The sequence below is a fragment of the Leucoraja erinacea genome, chromosome 33, assembly GCF_028641065.1.
Source record: "Leucoraja erinacea ecotype New England chromosome 33, Leri_hhj_1, whole genome shotgun sequence".
NCBI classification, from domain to species: Eukaryota; Metazoa; Chordata; class Chondrichthyes; order Rajiformes; family Rajidae; genus Leucoraja; species Leucoraja erinaceus.
In genome coordinates this window covers 19,149,917-19,177,848 of record NC_073409.1, presented here as the reverse complement: position 1 = coordinate 19,177,848, position 27,932 = coordinate 19,149,917, and the positions used below count along the sequence as shown (strand labels likewise).

Genomic DNA, 27,932 nt, shown 5'->3' with positions numbered 1-27,932 from the left:
CCCACTCCCGACAGCACGTGGGGCAATTTGGAACAATTAACAGAGCACGTCTCTGGCATGTGAGAGGCGATCCATGCGGTCACAGAGGGATCATGCAGAATCCACACAGACAGCATTCAAGTTCAGGTTCAAACACAGGTCTCTGGTGCTGTGAGGCAGCCGCACTACCCGTTGCACCACTGTGCCGCCCACCAGCAGTTAAACCCTGGGTGCAATTATCGCCTACGTGCGAGGAAGCACACAGGGATTTGATGTTCACATTGAAAGAGCAACATTGAATTGGATGCGGACTCCTTAATTACCTCATGAAATGTTCACGTCTGTTGACATAAGAGCAACAACTTTCCCTTGGAGTTTGGTCTTAGTGTTAGTGAGGTAGATCACAATAAATTAACAACATGTGCGAGCACAGAGTCTCACTTTGCACTTCCTCATTAAATGTGTAAGAAAGAACTGCAGATGCTGGTTTAAATCGAAGGTAGACACAAAATGCTGGAGTAACGCAACGGGTGAGGCAGCATCTCTGGAGAGAAGGAATGGGCGACGTTTTGGGTCAAGACCCTTCTACAGACCGGCCCGAAACATCACTTATTCCTTTTCCCCAGAGATGCTGTTTCCCCAGAGATCTTTGTGTCTATCTTCAGTTTAAACCAGCATCTGCAGTTCTTTCCTACACAAACCTACAAGCCTCTACGTCTTTGGAGTGTGGGTGGAAACCGGAGCACCCGGAGAAAACTCACACAGTCACGGAAAGAATGTACAGTCAGCACCCGTGTGCTTTGAGTAACTTTGAGAAATAGAATATATTTTCCTGTTATATTTTCGTGCCTCTGATCAAAATGTTACTTTCCCCTATCTGGGCTCTGATCTCAAGACCTGTAATGAACGGTGAGCCTACCGTGAACTTTCTGCAGAGCTGATTCAGAGACATGCAGATGGGGGCTGGTGTTCTGGCCTTTCCTGACCTGACAAGTAGGGACTCGTATGAAATAGTGGAGCATTCCCTCCTATTATGGGTTTTCCTATATGTAGCTTTCCAATAATCCAGTAGGAACAATTGTGCGTTGTTAATGGAAAAACAATTTGCATTCCTCTCGTCCAAAAATGGAATTTCTCTAATTAAGTTGACTGCACATCAATTTGGAGAAGAGAGCTATCTGTGCCAACAGAAGCCCATTGTTGGCAGTCGGGGCTATGAGAGTTGATGTGTGGGAAGGATGCTGAAGATTTAGTTTAGTTTAGTTTAGTTTAGTTTAGAGATACAGCATGGAAACAGGCCCTTCAACCAACCGAGATCGTGCCGACCAGCGATCCCCGCACACTAAAGGGCCTGTTCCACGGGCGTCATTTGCACGTAATTTACGCAACATCATTTATGTGTCACGTGATGCGTGCAAGGTGCGTGGTGGCATAGGCAGTGACGCCACGGAAGCCCGCGTTGGCACCCCAGGATTTGATGGGGATGTACAAAGATCTTTGCGTTTAGTTTATCTGCGTTTAGAGATACAGCATGCAAACAGGCCCTTCGCCCAACCGAGATCGTGCAGGATCCCTTAACACACTAAAGGGCCGTTCCACCAGGGTCATTTGCACGTAATTTACGCAACATCATTTATGTGTCACGTGATGCGTGCAAGGTGCGTGGTGACGTAGGCAGTGACGCACGGTCGTGCACGGCACCCCAGGATTTTGGGATGTACAAAATCTTTGCACTCCATCTGCGTGACGCGCAAATGGTGCCCAAGTGGGGCAGGCCCTTAACACTATCCTACACGCACCAGGGACAACTCACATTTATACCAAGCCAATTAGCCTACAAACCTGTACGTCTTTGGAGTGTGGGAGGTAACCGAAGATCTCGGAGAAAACCCACTCAAGTCACGGGGAGAACGTACAAACTCCGTACCGACAGCACCCGTAGTTGTGGTCGAGCCCGGGTCTCTGGCGCTGTGAGGCGGCAACTCTGTCACCGCGCCACCGTGCCGCCCAGGTCTGAAAACTGATGAGACGGGCACAAAAAGCCGGAGTAACTCAGCCGGTCAGACAGCACCTCTGGAGAAAAGGAATAGACTTTTCGAATCAAGACCCTTCTGTGAGAGTTGGTCTTGACTTTCAAAAGAGATTCTTGCAGACTATCTGCTGACAGCTCCCATGATCGCAGCGGGAAGACAGCAAGGAACTCGCCAGAGGAGAAACTATCATTTGAGGCTTGGATTGCTTCCCAGAAAAGCTTTGGGTAAACCCAGACAACTGAATTAATTCAGCGGGACATAAAGGGAGAGATTGTTCTCACCATCAGATCTCCAAAGTTGTCAATTGCACTACAGATGCTTCATAGACGGACTGACTATGCTGGAAATAGATGAAGTTGCTGCATATTACATTAGTAACACTGGGTCATTATTGAAACATGACAATGATGTCCTGGAGCAAGGGTCAGCTGCCCACAGTACTCATCACACCCAGCAGTTGGCTGCTATCTCCCCTAGTTTCAGACTGGACAGAAAAAGACTTCTGACCCATGGCGTCTTTATGGGCCCTCCCTAATTCTGCCCACACAACCCTCCGCACACCTCCATTCAAGTCTCACATGGAAGACAGACACAAAATGCTGGAGTATTTCAGCGGGCCAGGCAGCATCTTTGGATAGAAGGAATGGGTGACATTTCGGGTCGAGACCCTTCTTCAGACTGAGAGTCGGGAGAGAGGGAGACATAGAGATATGGAAGGGTAAGGTGTGAAAACTCAGATCATGGGGACGATGACCAAGGTAATGTAGAGACAGGGGTTGATTCAAGCCATAACAAACCTCTCAAAGCACTTCATTCTGGTGGATGTGAGTGCGAGTCATTGATACCCATTGGAGCAGATAACAATGGTTTAGGCTCCAGTATAATAAATGCCCTGTTGAAGCAGGTGCACATTCAGATCGAAAAAGTTGATGACGTCGAGGAAGGAACTGCAGATGTTGGATTGAAGAAGGGTCTCAACCCCAAACGCCACCCAGTCCTTTCCTCCAGAGATGCTGCCTGATCTGCTGAGTTACTCCAGCATTCTGTGTCTATCTTAGGTTGAAGATGCCTTTGAAAGCTCCAGCCAGTTGGTCGGCTCAGGACTTTAGCACTTGGCTAGCACACCATCTGGTCCAGAAGCTCTGTGTAGACTGACTCTCTGGAAGGATGCTTTAACACCTTCCTTAGAGACTTGAGATCATGGACATCGAGGGCTGTGGGCTTCAGTGTAGGTGTGTCATTGCTCTCTCTTTCATAGTGTGCATAAAAAGCATGAGGCCATCTTCTCCCCACTCCTTACGTAGACACTTGCATTTGGTGAAATAGGAGAAAATAACTTGTTTTTAGAGCTTAGGGATTTTTTTTTTGAAATCCAGCCATGTGGTCCCTTTCCACTGGTATCACATTGGCAATCTTCCTGATGCCACAGGACGTTGGTGGAGCAAAAAGGAAAATGTTCTAGCTGGGCAGCAGAGTTTGCAAGTGAGTCAAGAGTGTTTTATTGTCATATGTTCCAGATGGAACAATGAAATTCTTACTTGCTGCAGCACAACAGAATATGCAAAACATAGTATGATATGATAAACGATAGGGAGAAAAGAAAAGTTCAATGTGTATATATACACACATAACATTTTTCATCATGTTGAAAAATACAGCGTGGCCTAGCTGAGGCCTCGGGTACGTGGAGACCACTCTAGAGCATGAAGGAGAGTTATGTCCCTGTCCCACTTAGGAAACCTGAACGGAAACCTCTGGAGACTTTGCGCCCCACCCAAGGTTTCCGTGCGGTTCCCGGAGGTTCCCAGAGGTTTTTGTCAGTCTCCATACCTGCTTCCACTACCTGCAACCTCTGGCAACCACCTGCAACCTCCGGGAACCGCACGGAAACCTTGGGTGGGGCGCAAAGTCTCCAGAGGTTTCCGTTCAGGTTTCCTAAGTGGGACAGGGGCATTACAAAGACCTCCTACGACCTCGTGTCGACCATGCTGCGAGTATGAGTCGAGGGCAAACTCGCCAGAACTCGCGGACTAGGTCACCCAAGCGGGACAGGCCCCTCCACTCCAGCACTTTGTGTCTTTTTTGTGTAATCCAGCATCTGCTGTTTCATGCATCTAAGTGATAAGAAAGGTATGGTTTTGGTTGGGGTGGGGTGGGTGGAGATGAGCAGGAGACAAAAGGGTGTCAGATGAGGAGGGATGGGGAGTGGATTGAAAAGCCAGTGGGAGAGTGTAGATGAAAGGGAGGGTGGATGGGAGGAAAAAGTGGAAAGTGGGGGAAAAGTGTGAAAGAGGCTGGATAGTGGGGGAAATGCTTGAACACCAGGGTGGGACACGGTAAAGTGACGGGGGGGGGGGGGGGGGGGGGGGGGAGGAGTGAGAATTCTACAGTGGTGGCAAAGCTATTGTGTTTCTCCAGCAACCTATATTCTTTTGATCCTTTCATATCAGATTTGGCTCTTCCCTTAGGGTATTACTTCTAATTCCTTTCTCTGCATTGTTCAATGAACGGCCTGGAGGGCAGATTGTTTGTTTCCTCAAGAATAGTGGCCGTTTACTCAACACTGAAATCTGGATGAAGGAAGATTGCTCACAATATGTGTAGGAAGCCACTGCAGATGCTGCTTTAAAACCGAAGATGGACACAAAATGCTGGAGTAACTCAGCGGGACCGGCAGCATCTCTGGAGAGAAGGAATGGGTGACGTTTCAGGTTGAGACGTCTGAAGAAGGTCTCGACCCGAAATGTCGCCCACTCCTCCTGTCCAGAAATGCTGCCTGAGGAACTCCAGCATTTTGTCTCCATTACTCACAAAATACCGTGGCTGGTAAAAGGCAACAACAGCCATAGAGGATAATAGAGTATGTGAAGGAAGGAACTACAGATGCTGGTTTACACCGAAGATAGACGCAAAATGCTGGAGTACCTCAGCGAGAGACCGTATCTCTGGAGAAAAGGATTAGGTGACGTTTCGGGTCAAGATGTCTGAAGACTGTGGCTTAGCGGTAGAGCTGCTGCCTTACAGCCAATGCAGCACCAGAGACCGACTACGGGTTCGATCCCGACTACGGGCACTGTCTGTACGGAGTTTGTACATTCTCCCCGTGACCTGCGTGGGTTTTCTCCGAGATCTTCAGTTTCCTCCCACACTCCAAAGACGTACAGGTTTGTAGGTTAATTGGCTTGGTAAATGTTTAAAAGAAATGGTCCCGTGTGGGTGTCGGATAGTGTTAGTGTGCGCGGTCGCTGGTCGGCGCGGACCCGGTGGGACGAAGGGCCTGTTTCCATGCTGTATCTCTAAACTAAACTAAAAACTAAAAAAAGGATCTCAACCCGAAACGTCACCTATTCCTTTTCTCCAGAGACGCTGTCTGACCCTCTGAATTACTCCAGCTTTTTGTGTTTCAATTCAATTCAATTCAATTCAACTTTAATGTCATTGCACAAATACAAGTATGGGTACAACGAAATGCAGTTTAGCGTCAGTCCATAGTAGTAGTGCAATATAGAAATAAAAATAAAAATAAAGAATAATCAAACAATGTGGACGGAGGGACTGGAGAAATCTATCGGCGGGTCTCCGAGTTCAGCAATGTGATGGTATTATTGTAGAAGCTGTTCCTCATCCTACTGGCATGAGACCTGAGGCTCCTGTACCGACTCCCTGATGGGAGGAGGGCAAACAGTCCATGGTTGGGGTGGGAGGGGTCTTTAATGATCTTCCCGGCCCGTCTCAGGCACCGTTTTCGGTGGAGGGCATCCATGGCAGGATATGTCTCAGGATATTAGAATACCTGATATATTCCACGTTTCCACAATTTAGGAGTGTAAAAACCAAAATCACATATTTCTACAGAGAGAAGGTGGAATGATTTCATAAGGTCATAAGTGACAGAAGCTGAATTAGCTCATTCAAATGAATCAAATCTGTTTCTCCATTCAATCATGGCTGGTCTATCTCTCCCTCTTAATCACATTCTCCTGCCTTCTCCCCATAACAGCGACACCTGTACTAATCAAGAATCTATCAATCTCCGCCTTAAAAATATCCATTGACTTGTCCTCCAAAGCATTCTGTGGCAGTTAATTCCACAGATTCACCATCCTCTGATTCAAGACAATTGTTTGATTGATTGCAATTCACAGCATGGAGACAGGCCCTTCGCCCCATCTAATCCACTGACCATTTGCCATCCGTTCACACTAATTCCATGCTATCCCACTTTCTCACCCATTCCCACACGCAAGGGACAAGTTACAGAGGTCAGTTAACCTACAAATGCGAACGTCTTTGGAGTGTGGGAGGAAAACCAGAACGCCAATAGGAAACCCATGTGGTCACGGGGAGAACGTGCAAACTCCATTCAGATAGCACCAGAGGTCAGGATCGAACCTGCATCCCCTGGCACTGGGAGGCAGTGATTCTACCAGCTGCGCCACTGTACCGCCTCTGTATAACAGGAGATTTATCCATGATATCCTCTGCCAAACTACGACTTGGGCGGCACGGTGGAGTTGCTGCTTTACAGCGCTGGAGATCTGTGTTTGATCCTGACGACGGGTGCTGTCTACGACGGAGCATGTACGTTCTTACCGTGACCATGTGGGTTTTCTCCTGGTGCTCCGGTTTCATAGAAAACCTAGACATAGTAAATAGGTGCAGGAGGAAGCTATTAGGCCATTTGAGCCATTCATTGTGACCATGGCAGACCATCCACAATCAGTAACCCATGCCTGCCTTCTCCCCATATCCCTTGATTCCACTAGCCCCAAGAGCTCTATCTAACTCTTTTTAAATTAATCCAGTGAATTGGCCTCTACTGCCCTCTATGGCAGAGAATTCCACAAATTCACAACTCTCTAGGTGAAAAAGTTTTTTCTCATCTCTGTTTTAAATGGCCTCCCCTTTATTCTTAGACTGTGGCCCCTGGTTCTGGAACTTTTTTTCCTGCATCTAGCTTGTCCAGTCCTTTTATAATTTTATATGTTTCTATAATATTTCCTCTCATCCTTCTAAATTCGAGTGAATACAAGCCCAGTCTTTCCAATCTTTCCTCATATGATAGCCCCGCCATCCCGGGGGTTAACCTTGTGAACCTGCGCTGCACTGCCTCAATAGCAAGGATGTCCTTCCCCAAATTAGGAGACCAACACTGCACACAATACTCCAGATGTGGTCTCACCAGGGCCCTGTACAACAGCAGAAGGACCTCTTTACTCCTCTACTCAAATCATCATGTTATGAAGGCCAACATCCATTAGCTTTCTTCATTGCCTGTTGTACCTGCATGTTTACTTTCAGTGACTGGTGTACTTCCCTTTTTCCTAATCTAAAACCATTAAGATAATAATCTGCCTCCATATTCTTGCCGCCAAAATGGATAACCTCACATTTATCTATATTATACTGCATCTGCCATGCATCTGCCCACTCACTCAACCTATCCAAGTCACCCTGCAATCTCCTAGCATCCCCTTCGCATTCACACTGCCACCCAGTTTTGTGTCATCTGCAAATTTGCTAGTGTTACTTTTAATCCCATCATCTAAATCGTTAATATATTTTGTAAATAGTTGCGTCCCCAGCACAGAGCCCTGTGGCACTCCAATCGCCACTGCCTGCCATTCTGACAGGGACCCGTTTATTCCTACTCTTTGTTTCCTGTCTGACAACCAATTCTCTATCCATGTCAATACCCTAAACCCAATACCATGTGCTCTAATTTTGCCCACTAATCTCCATTGTGGGACCTTATCAAAGGCTTTCTGAAAGTCCAGGTGCACTATATCCACTGGCTCTCCTTCATCCATTTTACTTGTTACATCCTCAAATAATTCCAGAAGATTAATCCAGCAGGATTTCCCCTTCATAAATCCATGCTGACTTGGACCAATCCTTTTACTGCTATCCAAATGCGCTGTTATTACTTCTTTAATAATTGACTCCAGCATCTTCCCCATCACCGATGTCAGGCTAACTGGTCTATAATTCCCCGTTATCTCTCTCCCTCCTTTCTTGAAAAAGTGGGATAACATCAATAGCTACCCTCCAATCCACGGGAACTGATCCTGAATCTATAGAACATTGGAAAATGATCACCAATGCGTCCACGATTTCTAGAGCCACCTCCTTGAGTACCCTGAGATGCAGACTATCAGGCCCTGGCGATTTATCAGCCTCAGTCCCAATAGTCGTAGATAGTCTTCATCATAGTCGAAGGGAGGTCAAAGGAGATCGAAGGAGGTCGACTTCACTCGCCACTATTCGGTGTCCAATTTTCCTGAAGTTAGTCATAGCTAGTCGAGCTGGCCTACTACATAGTCGAAGGAGGTCAAAGGAGGTCTTCTACATAGACAAAGGAGGCCTTCAACATGTAATTTTTTCAAACTTTCAGGGCTCCTGCAACGGCGACTTCTCCCGCCCGAGTTGCGGGGTTGAAGAGCTCCTGGAGCGGGGCCTTACTGCACCGCCCCTCGCGGCTTGCAATGGCCGCGGAACTCTGCGAGCGCACGCCGGGGGCTCTAAAATCAAGACCCGGTGTGCGACCTTGCATCACCCGGCGTGGCTTTATTGGCCGCGGGACAATCGCCATCGCCAGCTGGGGGCTTTGACTTTGACTCTGACATCGGGGGGGGGGGGAGAGAGTGCAGTGGAGAGATAATTTTTTTTGGCCTTCCATCACAGCGATGTGATGGATGTTTATGTAAATTATGTTGTGTCTTGGGTCTATTTGTTTGTAATGTATGGCTACAGAAACGTCATTTCGTTTGGGCCTCAAGGGGTCCAAATGACAAATAAATTGAATCTTGAATCTTGAATCTTGAATCTTGAAACTCTTCTAAACTTGCGAATTAGGTCGCCCAAGTGGGACAGCCCCTTTAGCCCATTCTCCTGACTTTCTCCCCAGCGCTGCGCCACTGTGCTGCCTGATGGCTGTTCAGCTGAAAAAACATTTTCAATGCACCAAACAATTGTATATTTCCAGCCAGCGATCCTCCGGCAGTCAAATGGAGCATGACAGGAGTAGAGTGAAAGTGTACCTCAGAAAGCAGGCACAGATATTGGCAGCTCGATGAGTTGGCCACCAATTGATCTCAGTGGTGCCAAAACATCTACAAAGCAAGAGAAAATAAATACTTTGGCCTCGAATCCTTCGAAACAAATGGAATATCAAATGGTAGACATTCTATTTAAAGCTCTAGAATCAAAATCCTGAATTGCCTCAGGGTCCTTCAAAGAACTCAGTGGAAATCAGACTAGAATCAAGAGCAAATCATGAATCAAATCACGGGCGGCCCCCGGTGGCGCAGCGGTAGAGTTGCTGCCTTACAGCGCTTGCAGTGTCAGAGACCTGGGTTCGATCCCGACTACGGGTGCTGTCTGTACGGAGTTTGTACCTTCTCCCCTGACCGCATGGGTTTTCTCCGAGATCTTCGCTTTCATCCCACCCTCCAAAGACGTACAGGTATGTAGGTTAATTAGCTTGGTGCATGTATAAAAATTGTCCCTAATGTGTGTAGGATAGTGTTAATGTGCTGGTCAGTACGGACTCGGTGGGCCAAATGGCCTGTTTCCGCACAGCATCTCAAAACTAAATTAAAGTAAAAAGACTGCTGCTGACGTTGCCATGGTGATAAATGAAGTGGTGCATGTTTGCATGCAAATACACAATCCTAAATGCTACCCATATACACATCTTCTAAAACTCAAGATAGACACGATAAACTGGAGTTACTCAGCGGCTCAGACAGCATCTCTGGAGAAACAGAATAGGTGTTGTCTCGGGTCGAGACCCTTCTCCAGAAAGCTCATCGTGCCAATGGAAGGAAGCCATGTTGGATTTATTCTCTCTTTGGCACTGGACTGTACCCCAAGGCTCCTCTCCGAAACAAAAGGAGATAGGTTGTAAGCTCCTCCACCGTACATTGGAGGAGCAGCACCTCATATTTAGCTTGGGCAGTTTGCAGCCCAGCGGTATGAACATTGACTTCTCTAATTTCAGGTAGTCCCTGCTTTCTCCTCCCCTTCCCAGCTCTCCCTCAGCCCACTGTCTCCGCCTCTTCCTTTCATCTTCCCTCCCCCCCCCCTCCCCCCCACCCTCACATCAGTCTGAAGAAGGGTCCCGATCCGAAACGTCACCTATTTCCTTCGATCCGTAGATGCTACCTCACCCGTTGAGTTTCACCAGCATTTTTGTCCACCTAAGTTAAAGTCAAACGTCATTATGAAGGTATATGTTAAAAATTAGCCAAAGATTAAAGATTTGATCAGGCTCTTTGTTTGTGAATGGCCTTTATTGAGGAGTGCACTCATTTCGACAGAAAGGGAAGACGGGGAAGTATGTAGGGAGATAAATCCATGACCCCCCCTCCACCCCCCCAACCACCACCAATTCAGATTTTCTGAGCCAAGTGTTGGGGGGATTGGCTTTATAACCAAACCAAAGGACGGCATCTCCAACTATATAATTCACCCCTAGTATTACTCCAAACTGCTAGAGGGTGGAGGGGAGGGGAACCAGTGGTGGTTATCGAAGTCATGGTTATCATTGCGATGGCACGAAATGATGATATAACAACAAGGAACTGCAGATGCTTGTTTATACCAACAATAGACACACAATGCTGGGGCAACGCGGCGGGTCAAGCAGCATCTCTGGAGAACGCGGCCAGATGATGTCCCAACCCGAAACATCGCCTGTCCATGTTCTCCGGAGGCGCTGCCTCGCCCGCTGAGTTCTCCGGCATTTTTGTGACTTTCTTTGGGAAGAAGTGATTCTTGCCCGAGTGAGTGGAGTTAAATAAATGGAGAGGATTGTGGGAGAGGGTGGCAGCGCTGGACGGGATTACAGAAACAATGGAAAGGTTTGAATTTAGGTAGTGCCTTTTGAGACCTTTAGTCAAAGGGTGATTGCGGAATTCTTTGCCACAGAAGGCTGTGGAGGTCAAATCAGTGGATATTTTTAAGGCAAAGATAGATAGATTCTTGATTAGTACGGGTATCAGAGGTTATGGGGAGAAGGCAGGAGAATGGGGTTAGGAGGGAAAGATAGATCAGCCATGATTGAATGGTGAAGCAGACTTGATGGGCCGAATGGCCTGATTCTACACCTATTCCTGATGACCTCAGAACATCCTACAGTGAAACATAACCACAATATATAGTCTTGAGTCTCCCTCTCCCCTGACTCTCAGTCTGAAGAATGGTCTTGACCCGAATGGTCACCCATTCCTTCTCTCCAGAGATGCTGCCTGTCCTGCTGAGTTACTCCAGCACTTTGTGTGTATCTCCAGAGATGTTGCCTGATCCACTGAGCTACTCCAGAAATAGGCACAACATGCTGGAGCAACTCAACGGGATGGGCAGCATCTCTGGAAGAAGGAATGGGTGACATTTTGAGTTGAGACCCTTCCTTAGACTCCAGCCATTTGTGTCTACCTTCGTTGTAGACCAGCATCTGCATGTCCTTCCTACACTTCAAAGCCTCCTATGGCAGTAATGTAGGGATAGAGAGATGGGAGGAGTGGAGAGTATTGCAATGGACCACACATGCCCCGCGAACCTGCCTCTGAGCAGTGAGCTCGGTAAATATAACAAAACAATGGCTGACTGTCAGAGAATCTCCTGGAGATCAAAGAAACGTAACCAAAATAATGAGTCCTCCCTATTCTGCGATGAGCAGAATGCCTTTATTGCCCTTCAGGTCTGAACATTCTTTCATGAGTTGACCCTTTGCTCTTTTCAAAGAGCTGTTGGAACAATGGTTCTATTTTCCTCGGTGGAACAGCCTCTCTCGATGGCTACTCCCGACATTGCCTGAGGAAGCACGGCAATCTCTGCAACTAATCAGGAGTTCTCTGCAGGGAGTTAATTGGTGCCTGTGGGATGTTTATTGTTGTAAGTGGTGGTTCAATGTGCAAAAGCTACCTGGAATAATTGAAACAAGTGAGAATTGGCCCTCTCAGCATTTGATGGCCCTCATAAATAAGTGGCATTTTTTTGTTCTGTCAGCAATCAAAATTCTTGAACTTACCTCCAAAAGTTAAGTTTAGTTTAGTTTAGCTTAGTTTAGTTTAGTTTAGCTTAGTTTAGTTTAGTTTAGTTTTGTTTAGGTTGGTTTAGACTCTAAACTTTAGAGAAACAGCACTGAAACTAATTGGTAGGAGCAGAGGGCACTGCAATGATTTGAATGAATGAATAAGTTTATTGGCCAAGTATTCACATACAAGGAATTTGCCTTGGTGCTCCACCCGCAAGTGACAACATGACATACAGTGACAGTTAGGAATGACACATAAAACATTTAACATTATCAATAAAATATTATTGATTAAACATGTGAATTAAATACCAGAGCAAAAGGAGGCTACAGATTTTTGGTTATTGAGTAGAGGTACTACTCGTGGAAAAAATAGCTGTTTTTATGTTTAGCTGTGGCAGCTTTGACAGTCCGGAGTCTCCTTCCAGAAGGAAGTGCTTAGGGTTAGGAGGGAGAGATAGATCAGCCATGATTGAATGGTGGAGTAGACTTGATGGGCCGAATGTCCTAATTCTGCACCTATTATTTATGACTTATGACCTTATGAAACAGGCCTTTTGGCCCATCGAGTCCACACCAACCAGCAACCCCCGTTCGTTAACACTATCCTACACACACTAGGGACAATTTTACATTTGTACCAAAGCCAATTAACCTAAAAACCTGTACGTCTTTGGAGCGTAGGAGGAAACTGAAGATCTCGGAGAAAATCCACGTAGGTCAGCTGCAGGAGGCGCCCCCGGAATGCGAGGCGGTGGGCAGAGGAGAGGGGCGTGCGGCGTGTGGCGTGCAGCTGCCCTGGCCACACCAGCACCCTCTCCCCGCACCACCCCTCCCCCTCCCAACCTCCCTTAATCTTCTGTACTCCAATGACCCTCTCCCCATTAGATAAATACTCCATCCCAGGCAACATCCTGATAAATGTCCTCTGCACCTTCTCCAGTGCAATCACATCCTTTCTAAAGTGTGGTGACCACAACTGCCTGTAATAGTCCAACTGAGGCCAAACTAATGTTTTATAAAATTCCATCTCTCTTCTGCAAGTGTCTCATACATTTTGTCTCTTGGGTAAGTTCAATTAAACCTCCACCTAGATTTAATCAAACAGAAAGAGACTGAAAGAGATGCAACTTCCACCCATTTGCCTAATCAGGCAACTGAGCCATCCTATCAATTGGAGAGTTACCATCTGCCTCATTGGACACTGTCGGACTATCTATAATCAGATTTTACTGGACATTGTCTTGCACTTAATATTATTCTCTCATGTATCTGTACACTGACTCGATTGTGATCATGTGTTGCCTTTCCGCTGACTGGATAACACGCAACCAAAGCTTTTCACTGTACCTCGGTACAAGTGATAGTAAACTAAACTAAACTAAACTAACCCACTCACACCTGGTCTCAACCAGCCATAGTTTGAAGACACAAAAAGCTGGAGTAACTCAGTGGGACAGGCAGCATCTCTGGAGAAAAGGAATAGGTAACGTTTCGGGTCGAGAACCTTCTTCAGGCTGAGAGAACAAGAGATATAGATGGTGATAGAGAGAGATGTAGAACAAATGGATGAAACAGATACAAAAAAGTGACGATGAGAATGGAAACGGATCCGTTAGAAATGAAGAGGTCTAAGGAGGGTGGAAGGCCATCCTGATGGGTCCAAGGACCAAGAGGAGGGGGACCGATGGAGACGGGAGAAAGGGTCAGTTGGAAATGAAGAGGTCTGAAGAGGATAGATTCAGTTGAAGTTTCATTGAATTGTATGCAAAATGATTGCAACTTAAAATTGCTTCTTGACAACATTGGAACCCTCTCCCCGAACACCTTGTGTCTTTGGAAGGCAAATCAGTACTTGCTGTAGGAGTATCTCAGTAGAGACCTTACTGTGTCCACAGTGGCCACTTTGAGTTCACACTGGCCACACATGTGAGCCCATCTCTGGCCCTTCACTACACTGTGAACTACTGGGTACATTCCACAGCAACTTGTCAGTCACAGGCAGATTCCCTTCAGGCTTCTGGCAGTTATTTATTCTGTTGACTTTCCTCTTCACTAACTTTATGGACCTCCCAAGCCTCAGGAAGCCGGCGCAAGAATCACTGATCAATTACCCCACGGGGTTACGGGACTTTTACACCTGGAGTTCACTCGCACATCCCTCGAGCCTTTGACATTCCCATAAATCACTGGAAATTCTTGACAAATTCAGGGAGATTTGGAAAATGTAGAGTCTAGTGGGAAACATGGGTAGCTGGAGCTGTTGAAAATCTAGAGTAACGAGTGTTTAATTGCCATATACATGGAGAATGGAACAATATTTAGCTTAGTTACGTTTATTGTCACTTGTACCGAGGTACAGTGAAAGGCTTTTGTTGCGGGCTAACCAGTTAGCGGAAAGACAATACACGATTACCATCGAGCCATCCACAGTGTACAGATACACGATAAAGGGAATTATGTGAATAATGGTTAGTGCAAGGTAAAGTCCAGTAGAGTCCGATCAAAGAGGTCTCCAATGAGGTAGATAGTAGCTCAGGACTGGTCTCCAGTTGGTGATAGGGTGGTTCAGTTGTGTGATAACAGCTGGTAAGAAACTGTCCCTGCATCTGGAGATGTGCGTTTTCACACTTTTATACCTCTTGCCTGATGGGAGAGGGGAGAAGAGGGAATGACCTGGCTGGGTGAGACTGTGCTGGTGGCCTTGCCAGGGCAGTGTGAAGTGTAAATGGAAGGTTTGTGTGATGGCCTGGGCTGTGTCCACTGCTCTCTGCAATTTCTTGTATGGAACTGTTCTTGGATGGATCTGTACCCATACCTTGCTGTGATTGACCCCGATAAAATGCTTTCAACGGCGCATCTGTAGACGTTGATGAGAATTGTTGGGGACTTGTCAAAATTCTAAAGGGCCTGTCCCACTTACGCGATTTTTTTCGGCGACATGCCGGCACCCGTCAAAGCCGCAGCAGGTCACCGAAAATGTTCAAAATGTTGAAAATCCAGCGGCGACCAGAAAGGCGTCACGTGTCGACATGTCGCGGGGTGACGCCTGTATGGTCGTGAGTAGTCGCCCAAAGTCGTAGTCGCCCAAAAGTGTCGTACCTTTTTCTGGTCGCCGCTGGATGCTGACAGTTTTGAAAATTGGACAAACATTTACTTATTTAATTACAGCCCATCCTGGAAGTGAAGTTTCAACTGGAGTCTCTTCAGGTGTCATGGCGGTCCCATTACTGTGTGTAAGGAGCAACCATCTCCTTCCCCTTGGTTAAAGCCCCACATTCTCTCAGCTGTTACTTGCACCAGTCTGCTGTTTTACACTCATCATGAATACGAATATTGATTTCTCCAACTTCAAATAACCTTTGCATCTCCCTCTCTCTCCGTCCCTCCGCTACCCTAGTCTTCGTGCTAGTTACACTGTCGTCCTGCTGAGTTTCACTGTTTGCACAACTCGTTATCACCTTCCCCACAGCCAGCAATGGACCATTGTGGGCTCCACCTTTCCTTGATCATCGTTGCTTTTTGCATGTCTTTCATTCATTTTGATCAAAATACTGTTCCCGTGTGTGTACCTCTCGTTTCCCTCTTCCTTGACTCAGGGTCTGAAGAAGGGTCCCGACCCGAAATATCACCTAAACCTTTTCTACAGAGATGCTGCCTGACCCCGCTGAGTTACTCTGGCATTTTGTGTCTATCTTCGGATTAGACCTGCATCTACAATTCCTTCCGACACACCATCATCGCACTTTGTCCACTGCATGCTTCATGTGGACAATTATGTCCATGTGTGCTTACTGTGAGCAAGGAATTTCATTGCATCCTGTGTTCAAGAAGGAACTGCAGATGCTGGAAAATCGAAGGTAGACAAAAATGCTGGAGAAACTCAGCAGGTGTGGCAGCATCTATGGACCGAAGGAAATAGGCAACGTTTCGGGCCGAAACCCTTCTTCAGCGTCCTGGCTGGGGAATATGACAATACACTAATTTCATCTGATCTGAGTGTTTAAAGGCTTGGTTACAGATGCTGCCAAGGGGCAGGGATGTTGCATGATCACCGTCTGTGGTGTTTCCAATACGGCAACTGTTATAACCGTACATCGTATCCTTTCTTTCAGATATCAATGACTGCGCCTCTCAGCCTTGCAAGCACGGAGGGAAATGTGTCGACCTGGACGCGGATTATTCGTGCAATTGTCCATCTCCATACATTGGAAGAACCTGCCATCACAGTGAGTGATCGTTACATCAGGGTGGTACAGGGGAGGGCTGTGGTGGATTTGCTGCCTTACAGTGCCAGAGGCTTGGGTTCGATCCTGGCTATTGGTGGTTGTACTGTATATACGGAGTTTGTACCTCACCCCGTTCCCTCCCATTTCCTCCCACGTTTCAAAGACGTGCAGGTTTGTAGGTTAATTGGTTCCTGTATATTGCCTCTGTCGTGTAGGATATAATTAGTGTATGGGTGATTGTTGCTCAACATGGAATCAGTGGGTGAGCCTGTTTCAAGTTCAAGTTCAAGTTCACATTTATTGTCACATGCACCAATTGGTGCAGTGGAATTTGAGTTGCCAAACAGCCATACGAATAAAAATAACACAATACACAATTGAATTTAACATGAGTATCCCCACACAGCGGAATCAACGTTTCTCACTGTGATGGAAGGCAATAACGTTCAGTCATCTTCCTCTTTGTTCACCCGTGGTCGGGGCCTAGATCCTCCGCAGTCGTTGCCACGGACGGCCCGATGTTCAGGCCGTCTCGCCGGGATGATCGAAACTCCGCCGTCAGAACGGAGTCCACACAGTATCTCTAAACTAAACCAAACTGTAGATTGGAAACTTTCCTCTAGATCTCAGTGATTTTCATTCAAACCCAAACAACCCAATGGAAGAGATTAGCTACCCATCTGTTAGCTGTTGCTCAGGACTGGGTTCCACGCCTTCGTTACTCCCATACACTTGACTATTCCAGTGGGTGTTGTCCATGGTTTTATTCGTTAACCATGAAGTCATCAAGAACTGTTCATCCATCCAAAGATAGACCACAAAGTGCTGGAGTAACTCAGTGGGACAGGCAGCATCTCTGGAGAGAAAGTCGGGTCGGGACCCTTCTTCATAGAGTCACCTGTTCACTGGCTCCAGCCAGGGATGAGGTGGAACAGCTGACAGTGTGGTGTGGAGAGAATAACCTGCTTTTCAACACCTCAAAGACCAAGGAGCTCATAATAGACTACGGGAAGAAGAAAACGGACATTACACCATTAATCATCGGAGGGGACTGTGTGGAGAGGGTGGCGGATTTCCGCTTCCTGGGAATCCACATTGAGGAGGACCTGACGTGGAGCGTGAACACCTCTGCGCTGCTGAAAAAGGTCCAGCAGAGACTGCACTTCCTGAGGGTGCTCAGGAAGAACAACATCACCCAGAGACTGCTGCTGTCCTTTTATCGGTGCTCCATAGAGAGCATTTATTTTATTTTAGTTGTTTATTTCAGATATTTCACTTTTACGTATCGTTAGCTTTTAGATAATGTGTGAATGGTGCACTGACTGGTTGGCATTTTTAATTTTGTTGAACATGTTTACATGTAATAATGACAATAAAGAACCTATACTTTTTAAATGCAGCTTTTGTTTTTCAATTTACCATTCTTGATTTTAAATATTTTCTTGGTGCTACCCACACTCTCTGGAGTACCCAACCCCAAGATATTTTGCCAATATCAGTGGTTGAGAGACGTTGAATGAAGCCCCACTCCTTAACAATTGGTAAAATGTATGCCTAGGCCCCCAACCCACCTCACCATAGAGATCTGATGACATTACTGGCCAAGCTACAAGGAGTTATAGAGAGACACAGCAAGGAAATGGGCCCTTCGGTCGACGGTGCTGGCTCGAAGGGCCGAATGGCCTACTCCTGTCTGTGCTGATCACCAACCACTCGGTTACCTCCAATCCTACAAGAGGCACACAGGAGTGTGAAAACGTACATCTCCAGATTCAGGGACAGTTTCTTCCCAGCAGTTAAAGGCAACTGTACCAACAACTAGCGAGCAGTCCTGAGCTACTATCTACCTCATTGGAAACCCTCAAACTATCTTTAACTGGACTGTACTGTACTTCATCTTGCACTAATTACTATCAATGTTATTCCCTTTATCATGTATCTATACACTCGATTGTAATCATGTATTGTCTTTCCACTGACTGGTTAGCGAGCAACAAAAGCTTTTCACTGTACCTCGGTACACGTGACAATAAACTAAACTCAACTAAATGAAACAAACCATTAAACACTCATTGTTTCGCATGCCCACACATTGGCCAATTAACCTACAAATCCACATTGAGATTTAATTTAGTTTATTGCGACAGCACGGAAACAGGCCCTTCGGCCCATCGAGTCCGCGCCGACCAGCGATCCCCGCAAATTAAAGCTATGCTTCGCACACAAGAGGCAATTTACAATTAGGCTAAGCCAATTAACCTACAAACCTGTACATCTTTGGAGTGTGGGAGGAAACCCGCACGGAGCATCAGGATGGAACCCCGGCGGGCATAGCAACAACGTGCAAACTCCGCACAGACAGCACCATAGGTCAGAATTGAACCCAGGTCTCAGGTGCTGAGAGGCACCCTTCACTTAACAAAACATCCCTCCACATAATCACCAACAAGCAGTGAGGCATCAATAAGAAACTGCTGGAGAATCAGGGCAGGGAGCAGTTCAAGAAAGAACTGCAGATGCTGGAACAATCGAAGGTGGACAAAAAATGCTGGAGAAACTCAGCGGGTGAGGCAGCATCGATGAAGAGAAGGACAGAGAAGTCTGAAGAAGGGTCTCGACCCGAAACGTCACCAATTCCATCTCTCCATGGATTCTGCCTCACCCGCTGAGTTTCGCCAGCATTTTTTGTCAACCTAGGCAGTACTTTAGTTTAGTTTAGATAGACACAAAAACCTGGAATAACTCAGCGGGTCTGGCAACATATCTGGAGAGAAGAAATAGGTGACTTTTCAGGTCAAGCCCCTTCTTCAGACTTAGGTTCAAACGTGTTCAGTTTAGTTTAGTTTAACTTAGAGATACAGTGCGGAAACAGGCCCTTCGGCCCACGGAGTCTGTTCTGCCCAGAGATCCCGGCATTAACACCATCCTACACACACCAGGGACAATTTACAATTAAACCAAGCCAATTACCCTACAAATCTGTTCGTCTTTGGAGTGTGAGAGGGAACTGGAGATCCCAGAGAAAACCCACGCAGGTCACAGGGAGAAGGTACAAACTCGGTATCAGTGGAGGGAACTGGGCAGTCGGCATTTCAGGTCGGGACCCTTCATCTGGTGTGGACAAAGAGTGACTAAAAGGATAAAGGTTTATGGAGCATCTTAAACGTAAGTGGGATTTAAGTAGAAGTGGCTGGAGTTCTCCTTGCACCTTATCCTCCAGGAACTGAATAGTTGAGGAGTTTGATTCAAGGAATCTGCCGTGCCATTGAGGTGTGGGTTTACAGAGACAATGAGTTGTTGACTTTGCAAGTGATTGGAATGTGGCAGAACCAGAGCCCAGGGCTCACAACCATTGTGCTTGCCCCGTGAAGCAGACTCGCTGTCAGCCTGGGTTTGTGTTTCCTTTCAGTTTGCCAAATCACATTAAAAGTCAGCTCATTTTCAGATTAAAGGCGATGGTTCTTTTAGAGATATGCCTTGGAAACAGGCCCTTCGGCCCATCTATACATGCTGATCTCGTCTCCCCTCTCCCATCGTATTGGCATGTGAAAACGTACACCTCCAGATTCAGGGACAGTTTCTTCCCAGCTGATGGGGGTGAGGGGGATTTGTTAATTTGTAAGCCCCTTTATGGGCGACTATTTGCATACCTTGGCACATGTGACAATAAAGTATCCACTTCAATTCAATTCCAATTAGGCAACTGAACCATCCTACTTCAACCAGACAGCAATCCTGATCTCCGGTTTCCTTCCAAACTCTAAAGTAGTACAGGCTTGTAGGTCAAATTGGCTTGGTTTAATTGTATCTTATCCCTAGTGTGTGTAGGATGGTGTAAGTCTGTGGGAATCGCTGGTCGGCACAGTCCCGGTGGGCCAAAGGGCCTGTGTCCGCGCTGTATCTCTAAACTCTGAACTCTAAAGAAAACTCATTGCACTGCCTCCCAATTCACTTCTTTCTGTAGAACCTCAGAGAGGAGAAGGCAGGAGAATGGGGTTGAGAAGGAAAAATACATCAGCCATGGTTGAACGGCAGAGTGGACTCGATGGGCCGAATGGCCTAATTCCGCCCCTGTGACTTATTATGAACTGATGAACCTTCACCAGTATTTTGTCGGCGGTTCTTGGTCGAGATTGTTAACCCTCTACCTTTCTGGTTCCAGCGTGTGTGTCTGCACTGGGGATGGAGGGAGGAGCGATAGAAGACCATCAGATCTCCGCATCGTCCGTGCACCTGGGATTCCTGGGCCTAAAACGCTGGCGCGCAGAGCTAGCCCGACTCAACAACAAGGGAATTGTCAACGCCTGGAGCATGGCCACCTTCGACCATAACCCCTGGTTTCAGGTACTGAGAACCCGTCTGAAGACTCAAAACGTTGCCCGCCCATTCCCTCCCTGACCCGCTGAGTTCCTCCGGCACTTTGCGTCCCACGCACAACTCAGCATCTGCAGATTCCTTGTGGCTCCTTCTGCACTTTCCTTTGATCAAGGTTCCAGCTCCTGCAGCCAGAAACAGGGTGACTCTTTTTGTGTAAGAAGGAACTGCAGATGCTGCTTTAAATTGAAGGTAGACACAAAATACTGGAGTAACTCAGGCAGCATCTCTGGAGAGAAGGGATGGGCGACGTTTCCGGTCGAGACTGACGTCAGACTGAAGAAGGGTCTCGCCAATTCCTTCTCTCCAGAGATGCTGCCTCACCCGCTGAGTTTCTCCAGCATTTTGTGACTCTTCTTGTACTGCCTGGCCCTAGGTGAAGGTCTAATTTTACCAGATTGTATGCAAAAACAAACAATTTAATTGTGCCTAGGTACAAATAACAACAATGTATCCTTGATCATCGATCTCTCACTGATATATTTAAACTAAACTAAACTAAACTGAACTGAACTATCAGCCTGAAGAAGGGTCGCAACCCTAAACGTCACCTATCCATGCTCTCTAGAGATGCTGCCTGACCTGCTGTGTTACTCCAGCACTCTGGGTCCTTTTAGCATGTATTAGTTGTTGTCATTGTTCACTCAAACTTGCTTTGAAGAGTTCCCTGTGTGTGAGATTTTATCTGGGGCAGTGCTCACCTGTTCTATGTTAATGGTACCTGCACTACCTGGCCCTTTATCACAGTCACTGGCCCGTGCGAATACCTGGTTGGAGTTCGTCCCTGCTGGTAAACTGCCTTTGAAATGTTTCACCAAAGGGCTAGGGCTGCTCATTGTTAGGATGGAATGAATTTCACACCGATTTAAAACCCTTGTGTGATACTCGATCCACTTGAAGTCCATCAGTTAAAGTCAGGTTCAAGTTGCGGAATGAAGAAGGGTCTCGACCAGAAATGTCGCCCATTCCTTCTCTCCAGAGATCCTGCCTGTAACGTTGAGTTACTCCGGCATTTTGTGTCTTATCTTCTTGAGCATTAACTCTGACTTTGCTGTTCTTCAGCCTGTTAAGATTAGGCATTTTACATAGAAAATAGGTGCAGGAGGAGGCCATTCGGCCCTTCGAGCCAGCACTGCCATTCATTGTAATCATTGCTGATCGTCCCTAATCAATAACCCGTGTCTGCCTTCTCCCTATATCCCTTGATTCCACTAGCCCCTTGAGCTCTATCTAACTCTCTCTTAAATCCATCCATTGATTTGGCCTCCACTGCCCTCTGTGGCAGGGAATTCCACAAATTCACAACTCTCTGGGTGAAAAAGTTTTTTCTCACCTCAGTCTTAAATGGCCTCCCCTTTATTCTAAGACTGTGGCCACTGGTTCTGGACTCGCTCAACATTGGGAACATTTTCCTACACACAGTATTTTTCAAATAATTGAATGCATATGAAGCCTGTGTGCCCTCATCTCCCACCCACACTCACTCCCTGGGCAGTAGTGGACAGGTTTACCTCTCAGTCTGCCAAGTCTCGTTTATAAATCAAGAAATTCCTTGTTGGCAGGTTATACACGGTAGTTATTAACCTGTCAAGCTCTAACCTGGCCTATTGAGCAGGTGTACCCTGCTCCAAAGACCAAATGCAGTGTGGTCAATAACATATTTGAAGAAGGGTCTCGATCCGGAATGTCATCTATCCATGTTCTCATAAGTTCATCAGTCATAGGAGGAGAATTAGGCCTTTTGGCCCATCGAGCCTATTCTACCCTTCAATCATGACTGATCTAGCTTTCCCTCTAAACTCAATTCCCCTGCGTTCTCCCCATGGCCCTTATTAATCAAGAACCTGCCAAACACTCAGTGACTTGGCCTCCACAACCATCTTTGTCAATGAATTCCACATGTTCACCAGTGGTGCTGTCTGATCCGCTGAGTTATTCCAGCGCATTATGTTTTTTTTTTTGCAAACCAGCATCTGCAGTTCCTAGCGTGTAACCATATCCCACAAGTTTTCAACCTAAGATCTGGTCTGGAATCTGTGTGGATCTGTGTGGAAGGTCGACAAAAATGCTGGAGAAACTCAGCGGGTGCAGCAGCATCTATGGAGCGAAGGGATAGATGACGTTTCAGGTCGATACCCTTCTTCAGAATAAGGGTCTCGACCCGAAACGTCACCTATTCCTTCGTTCCATAGATGCTGCCTCATCCGCTGAGTTTCTCCAGCATTTTTGTCGACCTTCGATTTCTCCAGCATCTGCAGTTCTTACTTAAACAAGAGTGTTCTATTGTCATGTGTCCCAGATAGAACAATGAAATTCCTACTTGCAGCAGCACAACAGAATAGTCTGAAGAAGGGTCTCGACCCGAAACTTCACCCGTTCCTTCTCTCCAGAGATGCTGCCTGACCCGCTGAGTTACTCCAGCATTTTGTGTCTATCCGGTTTAAACCAGCATCTGAAGTTCCTTCCTAAACAGAATATGTAAACATAGTACACAGTAAACAATATAATAACCAAGAAAAAAAAGCTGCGATGGAAAGAAGTTATAACTTAAAATGTCAAATTGCTACATATTGCAAACAAAATTGAAATGACTTTTTATTTGCAGTTACAATTTACAATGACAATTTATTTTCAGGTTATGAAGGAGTCTGTTGCTTCATTCTCACCGAAGGTTCTTTTTATTGTTAATCTCCAGGTCAATCTGTTAAGAAAGATGCGTATCACCGGCATCATAACACAGGGAGCCTTGGCAGTGGGGGCTCCGGAATATGTCAAACTCTTCAAAGTTGCTTACAGTTCTGATGGAGTCAACTTCACCGTTTTCAAAGACAGTGAGAAAAACAAAGATAAGGTAACATCGAAATGGCCGTGACGGACAACTGGTGAAGAAACTTTATGGAAATGAGTTAGTTTGCAAAGCTTTCCCGAATTTACTCCACACTTGGAGTATTGTTTAGTTTAAGTTAGTTTAGTTTCTTGTCACAACATGTACCAACCGAGTGTTGTGTTTCGGCTGTTGTAAATAACAGAAGCCTAAAGCCCCGTCACACTTTCCCGAGTTACTCACGAATTCTCCCAAGTTTTCCCCTTTATTCAAACTCGGAGGATTACGGTAATAACCAGCCGTAGGTACTCGGGGCTACTTAACATAGAAATTAGGTGCAGGAGTAGGCCATTCGGCCCTTCGAGCCTGCACCGCCATTCAATATGATCATGGCTGATCATCCAACTCAGTATCCCGTACCTGCCTTCTCTCCATACCCCCTGATCCCCTTAGCCACAAGGGCCACATCTAACTCCCTCTTAAATATAGCCAATGAAGTGGCCTCAACTACCCTCTGTGGCAGAGAGTTCCAGAGATTCACCACTCTCTGTGTGAAAAAAGTTCTTCTCATCTCGGTTTTAAAGGATTTCCCCTTTATCCTTAAGCTGTGACCCCTTGTCCTGGACTTCCCTAACATCGGGAACAATCTTCCTGCATCTAGCCTGTCCAACCCCTTAAGAATTTTGTAAGTTTCTATAAGATCCCCCTCAAGCTTCTAAATTCTAGCGAGTACAAGCCGAGTCTATCCAGTCTTTCTTCATATGAAAGTCCTGACATCCCAGGAGTCAGTCTGGTGAACCGTCTCTGCACTCCCTCTATGGCAATAATGTCCTTCCTCAGATTTGGATTACTTCTTTTACTCGTGCATATTTTTCAACATGCTGAAAAAACATCCCGACTTACATGATGCCCCGAGTACCTACGAGCCGCTACAAAATATCTACGGCCTCCTACGGACTCGCTACAGAGTCCTACGGACATTCTCCAAGATTGAATCAAGGGGGAAACTCGGGAAAATTCGTGAGTAATTCGGGAAAGTGGGACAGGGGCTTTACACCATGATAAAGGCCCAAATACTTTATTAACAACATAGCAAATATGACTTCATACTTGCACGTCTCTCTAACTCTAAGGGAACCAGGCAGGGAGGGTTACTGTGAAGCTAGTGGGCGTAACTACAACAGCCTGACTCATAACATGAGTGACACTGATCCACACCGAGGTACAGTGGAAAACTTTTGTTGCGTGCTAACCAGTCAGTAGAAAGACAATGCATGATTACAATCGAGCCTTTTACAGTGTATATGATAAGGGAATAATGTTTCGTGCAAGGTAAAGCCGGCAAAGTCTGATCAAAGATAGTCTGAGTGTCACCAATGAGGCAGATAGTATTCAGCACTGCTCTCGGGTTGTGTCTAGTTCTGGTCACCATACAATAGGAAGACCATGGTAGCACAAGAGAGAAGGCAGATGAGATTCACCAGAGCATTGCCAGGAATCGAGGGCGGTGATTATATACAAAGATTGGACGAACTAGGTTAATCCTTAATCAAACTTCAAAGGCTGAAGGGTGACCATGTAGAGGTTTCCAAACTTATGAGGGACACAGACAGGAAAGGTCGAATCTTTTTTCCCAGGGCAGGGGAATCTAGAACTAGAGGGCCCAGGTTTAAGGTGAGAAGTGCAGCAGGGTGGTGCAGCGGTAGAGTTGCTGCCTTACAACACCACAGACCCGGATTCGATCCTGGCTATAGATGCTGTCTGTACAGAGTTTGCACATTCTCCCCATGAGCTGCGTGGTTTTCCTCCCGCACTCCAAAGACGTGCAGGTTTATAGGTCAATTGGCTTCTGTAAATTGTCCTTATTGTGTAGGATAGTGATAGTCGGGATGGTCGCTGTTTGGTGCAGACTCGGTGGGCTAAAGGTCCTGTTTCTGTTGAATTTCTGAAGTCTAAAGACAGCTTAAAAAAAAATTGGAGGGGTAATTTGCATGCAGTCTGTATCCCTCTAATCTCTACCTATTTATGCGTCTGTCTAAATGCCTTTAAAACATTGTTATTGTATCTGGTTCTACCATTTCCCAAGGCGTGCATTCCAGGTACCTACCATTCCCTGTATAAAAAATACTTGGCTTATCAATTCTCCTTGACTCTTTCCCCCTTCTCACCTTAAACCCACGTCTTCAATATTTGACACTTCCACCATGGGTCAACTGATTCCAACCATCTAACTAACCTATCTATGCCACCCATATTTTAATACACTTCCATTAGGTCAACCCTTAGACTCAGAAGTGCCAGAGAAAATATTCCAGTTTTGTCCTACCTCACCTTTTAGTTGAGAAACTCAAATCCGGGTGAACCTCTTGTGCACCTTCTTCTAAGACTCTTCATCCTTCCGTAGCGTTATGGCTCCAAATGCATTATAAAGCATTATGAACCATCCTAAAGCATTATGACTCCAAATCTGGCCAAACCAAAGTTTCATATAGCTGCAACATGACTTGCCAACTATTATACTCAACTAGACTAAGTGGGACCCGTTGGGTCCCAGCTTCACACGGGAGGGCTGGTCCCCCAACGCAAGATTCCACCTCTTCACCAATTCCAATATTGGTGGCCAGTGGGGGGGGGGGGGGGGTTGGGTTCCAGAGGGCTAGTATGGACATTGTGGGCTGAATGGATTCTTGGGCTGGTGGCTCAGTCACTCAAGTCTGGTGGGCTGGCAGTTGACTCACGGCTATTCCCTGAAATGCCACTTCAAGCAGGGTACAATGCTCCTAAATTTACAGACATTTAGGAGGTAGAGCTGCTACTTCACAGTGCCAGAAGCCCTGGTTTGAACCTGACTTTAGGTGCTGTCTGTCTGGAGTTTGCACGTATCTCCATCTATAACATTGAATTCAATGGGAAAGGGTCGGGAGTGAGGATCACATGTTGGAAAATCGTGATATGGATGGTTTTCCAGGGATGGAATCTCTCTGTAATACAGAGTATTTCAGACAGAGGTCCGAGCACAGATTCTTCAGGAAGGTACATCACCGGTCACTGTCAAAGAAACACCCCTCTGCCACCACTCTCATCCATCATCAAGCCACTTCATAAGTTCTAGGAGCAGAATTAGGCCATTCGGCCCATTAAGTCTACTCCACCGTTCAATCGAGGCTGATCTATCTTTTCCTTTCAACCCACTTTCTCCTGCCTTCTCCCCATAGCCTCTGACACCCATACTAATCAAGATTTTTCAATCTCTACCTTAAAAATATCCATTGATTTGGCCTCCACTGCCGTCTGTGGCAATGAATTCCACCGATTTCACTAAAGGTATTTCTCCTCATCTCCTTTCTAAAGGTATGTCCTATTATTATGAGCTCTGGCCTCTGGCTCTAGACTCTCCCACTAGTGGAAACATCCTCTCCACATCCACTCTATCCAGGCCTTTCATTAATTTGTAAGTTTCAATGAGGTTGACCTCTCATCCTTCTAAACTTGCATTGACCACGGTTTCTCCTTTTTCCCTGTAGACATTTACTGGAAATCGCAACAACAACGAGCAGAAGAAGAACCTGGTCGCCCCTCCCATCATCGCTCAGTACATCCGCCTTATTCCCGTGGTGTGCCAGAGAGCCTGTACCCTGCGCATGGAGCTAATAGGCTGTGAACTGAACGGTAAATCCTGCATCTGGGATGGCTGGGTTGTTATGGAAGTGGATAATTCTGGACGTTGGGACCAGTGATGGATGAAGGATGCAAGAGGAGGAATTGTATGTCAAAGGGTCTGGGGGGGGGGGGGAATCAAGTTAACAGCTCAGGTCAACATTCCATCTTTGACCACGGTGGCAGAATTGTTGCCTTACAGCGCTTGCAGCGCCAAACCCGGGTTCGATACCGACCAGGGGCCCTGTCTGTATGGAGTTTGTACGTTCTCGCCGTGACCTGCGTGGGTTTTCTCTGAGATCTTCAGTTTCCTCTCACACTCCAAAGACGTACAGGTATGGAGGTAAATTGGCTTGGTAAAATGTAAAAAATGTCCCTAGTGTGTGTAGGATAGTGTTAATATGTGGGGATCGCTGGTCGACACAGACCCGGTGGCCGAAGGGCCTGCTTCCGTGCTGTATCTCTAAACTAAATATATTTGACTCATGCAGCAGGTATTCTACCCACCATGTCCACATCTATTGTTGGGCATCCATCCATATTAAATAGTCCACTGAACATTGTTTAGTTTAGTTTCGTTTATAGATGCAGCTGAGTTTAGTTTATAGATACAGCCCGGAAACAGGCCCTTCGGCCCACCGAGTCCACGCCGACCGGCGATCCCCGCACACTAACATTATCCTACACACTAGGGACAATTTACAATCGTACCAGGTCAATCAGCCTACAAACCTGTATGTCTTTGGACTGTGGGAGGAAACCGGAGACACCGGAGAAAACCCACGCAGGTCACTGGG

The 27,932-nt window shown here is 46.5% G+C and overlaps 1 protein-coding gene across 4 annotated transcripts in view; it reads left to right on the top strand.

Annotated features, from left to right (window-relative positions):
* The window catches only part of LOC129712774 (EGF-like repeat and discoidin I-like domain-containing protein 3), a 77,848-nt gene that overhangs the window by 39,910 nt on the left and 10,006 nt on the right, over nucleotides 1–27,932 (top strand). For all 4 annotated transcript variants that reach the window (XM_055661499.1, XM_055661498.1, XM_055661501.1 and 1 more), the window contains 4 exons: nucleotides 16,167–16,280; nucleotides 20,443–20,624; nucleotides 23,350–23,505; nucleotides 27,003–27,147. In XM_055661499.1, the coding sequence (XP_055517474.1) occupies nucleotides 16,167–16,280; nucleotides 20,443–20,624; nucleotides 23,350–23,505; nucleotides 27,003–27,147 (597 nt within the window). The remainder of the gene's footprint in view (nucleotides 1–16,166; nucleotides 16,281–20,442; nucleotides 20,625–23,349; nucleotides 23,506–27,002; nucleotides 27,148–27,932) is intronic.